Here is a 2,832-nt window from a genome sequence, read left to right on the forward strand (position 1 = left end):
AAATTGTGCAATTTTTTTTTTTTTTTTTTTACAATTAGAGAGGAAAGAAGTGCTAAGGCAACACAATAACTTTCTAAGCACTTTTCTGCTGGTTTAAATTAGTTAAATTATTTTGTATAAATTAGATATAATTCTACTTTTCTGATATGTATAAAAATTGATGAAGCTGCATGGTTTTAAAATAGGAAATCCACATTATAAAAAGTCATTAAAAATTCTGTACAAAATCACAACAAAATAATTCAGCATGGGAAAGGTAACAAGTAGTAAAATGCTGGTTGAAAAATATATATTTATATATATTTTAATTGGCCCATTACTAGTTTAAAAATTGCATAGATCCTAATTATTGCTTGTGATTTTGTTATCCCGATCAGATAATTAATATGATCTGAATACAGCTACACCAAATTTGTGGTGCATTTTTTTTTTTACCGTATTACTTTTTTAAAATAGACGAGCTATAGAAAATAATACATAAGGTGAACAGGAACTTTGATCCCCTGTTTCTTCCAAAGGCAGTAACGACAATAAATACATATATCACTTGAAGCTTGGAGTATTTGCACTTTGCAGCAATAGTACCCAAAGGGCTGCCTTTTGTAAACACCACAGTCACTGTAAGCACAGTGGGTACGTTTCCGGGGATGGTGAAACTGAAGTGCCTCTAATCGTGAAAGATGGCATTGAGCTGGGCACTCATGACTCGCTCATGATGTGAATGGCTATCGAAGGACATGATATTGTCTATAGGGATCTCGCAGCGAGGGGCAGCGGCACCCGAGAAGATTGATCCGTGGGTTTGGGCCCCTGCCAAGGTCGCTGCAGGATAGTGCATGGTAAAGGCATAATTTTTCTCAAACTCGGCGGACGGTTCGTGTTTGAAAGAGAAGTTGCCATTGATACTGAGCGGCGGGCTGAGGGGTCCGTCAAAGGAAGGGCTGGTGCAATCAGTCAGGGGGCTTTCAAAGAAGGGCTCTAGCGCAGCGCTGTAGGCGTGTGGCGGCGGCTTAACGTGGAAGACGTGGGAGCTGTCCATGGTACCGTAGGGCGGACTGGGCAGCCCTGGCGACTGATAAGAGTAGGGGTGCACAGGGAAGGAAGCGCTGGCGGTAGGCAGGTGCGGAGGCATGTCCTGGTTCTGCTCAGGCAGAAAAGTCCGAGGATTAAGCTGCAGACAGCCGGCAACCAGGTTGGTGGTGGGCTGGGATAAGCCCTTGCAGAGAGTCTGTACGAAGGAGACCAGATCAGGGCTTTTGCCTGAACGCAGGATCTCCGACAGAGCCCAGATGTAGTTCTTGGCCAGGCGCAGCGTCTCGATTTTGGACAGCTTCTGCGTCTTGGAATAGCAGGGCACCACCTTGCGCAGGTTGTCCAGAGCCGCGTTTAGCCCGTGCATGCGATTCCGTTCCCGGGCGTTGGCCTTCATGCGCCTTAGCTTAAAACGCTCAAGGCGTGCCTTGGTCATCTTCTTCTTTTTGGGGCCCCGTCTCTTGGGCTTTTGATCGTCATCCTCCTCTTCCTCTTCTTCCTCCTCTTCCAGATCCTCGTCTTCGTCCTCTTCCTCTCCCCCGTTCCTCAGTGAGTCCTCTTCCGCGTTCATGGCTTCGAGGTCGTCCTCTTTCTTGTCTGCCTCGTGCTCCTCGTCCTGAGAACTGAGACATTCGTCTGTCCAGCTGGGAGGACCCTGGGGCTGAGGCTCGCCCATCAGCCCGCTCTCGCTGTATGATTTGGTCATGTTTCGGTTTCCTACATTCAACAGGGGGGAGAGAGGAACAGAAAGAAAAGGAGAAAAACGCGACATTCAAAAACTACCTATGCCTTCAGCTCCCACTCCCTAACCTCGTAGAAATGCACGTGAAGAGAAGTTCCAGCTCATTACAAAATGGATGCCCCTAAGAAAAAGTTAAATGCTGTGTTTTATAATGGCGTGTGTGTGCCCCGCTGACACATAGGAGACAGGGCAGGGCTGGAGGTGAGGGAGAGAGTAAATATGTGTATATGTACACTGCTGTGTGTATGTTTCCTAGTGATTGGTGAAAGTGTGTTTATGGTGATTATGTGGCAGAATAATATGCGTGAAAATGAGCATACATTTTTTTTCCCCTACTACTTCACGTTTATCTGCATGAGTTCAAAGTCACAACTCCACAAAAAATGAGTTTGAAAATCGCAATTTTGTTTGTTCCCTTCTCTGCCCTGGCTTCTTGTATTTAGCGATTACAGTTGAAGAGCCATTACGTAATTTACTAACGGTGGCAGTGATTTTTAAGAAGATTATACTAACCGGAGATTGAAGGGCAAATGCATGGCGGAGAAAAAGTAGTTTCCACCAAATTATTTCACCATCAACGAAACATTTGGCAACAAAAGTGGGCAGGGGTCTTCCATCCCACCCTCGCCTTTCTTTTCTCGCCTCCCACCGCTGTCCCTCTGCTGAATTTCCACCTTGTACAAAAGCGCTAGCTACATGGCCAGGGCTGGGGGCACAGCGCAGAGCACCCTTCCACGCGCTTGGGATCAGGTGCGGAAGGCTCCTCTCTAATAAACAGCCCATTGAAAGGGCCGCCCGCTCTTTATTGGGGCTTTTCAAACTTCGCCTCAAACCTCTCTTTTAAAAATTGAGTAATTATAATGGTCAGCGATTGGCAATAGAGAAGTTGCCGCTTCTAATAAAGAAAATAAAAAGCCTTTAGTGAGACAACTGAATTTCTGGCTCCTGCAGTGGCTGCTGGGGACTTGGCTGCCTCTGGAGCAGTAACAGGTAGCCGAGTTGGTTCCTCTCTCGTTCTCCACATTCTCCCCCCCCCCAACTAAATTATCTGTCAACGG

At 46.3% G+C, this 2,832-nt stretch overlaps 1 protein-coding gene across 1 annotated transcript; it reads right to left on the bottom strand.

Annotated features, from left to right (window-relative positions):
* Positions 1–426: 426 nt before the first annotated feature.
* On the bottom strand, positions 427–1,738 carry NEUROD1 (neuronal differentiation 1). The gene has a single exon (XM_021703182.2). It carries the CDS (start codon positions 1,736–1,738, stop codon positions 668–670), a length of 1,071 nt encoding a protein of 356 aa, XP_021558857.1. The 3' UTR covers positions 427–667.
* Between the last annotated feature and the right edge of the window lie 1,094 nt (positions 1,739–2,832).

The sequence above is a fragment of the Neomonachus schauinslandi genome, chromosome 3, assembly GCF_002201575.2.
Source record: "Neomonachus schauinslandi chromosome 3, ASM220157v2, whole genome shotgun sequence".
In the NCBI taxonomy this organism is placed as follows: domain Eukaryota; kingdom Metazoa; phylum Chordata; class Mammalia; order Carnivora; family Phocidae; genus Neomonachus; species Neomonachus schauinslandi.

What these genes read in the sequence shown, in the direction of transcription:
- NEUROD1 (XM_021703182.2), bottom strand. Translation starts at nt 1,738, where the DNA reads ATGACCAAATCATACAGCGAGAGCGGGCTGATGGGCGAGCCTCAGCCC.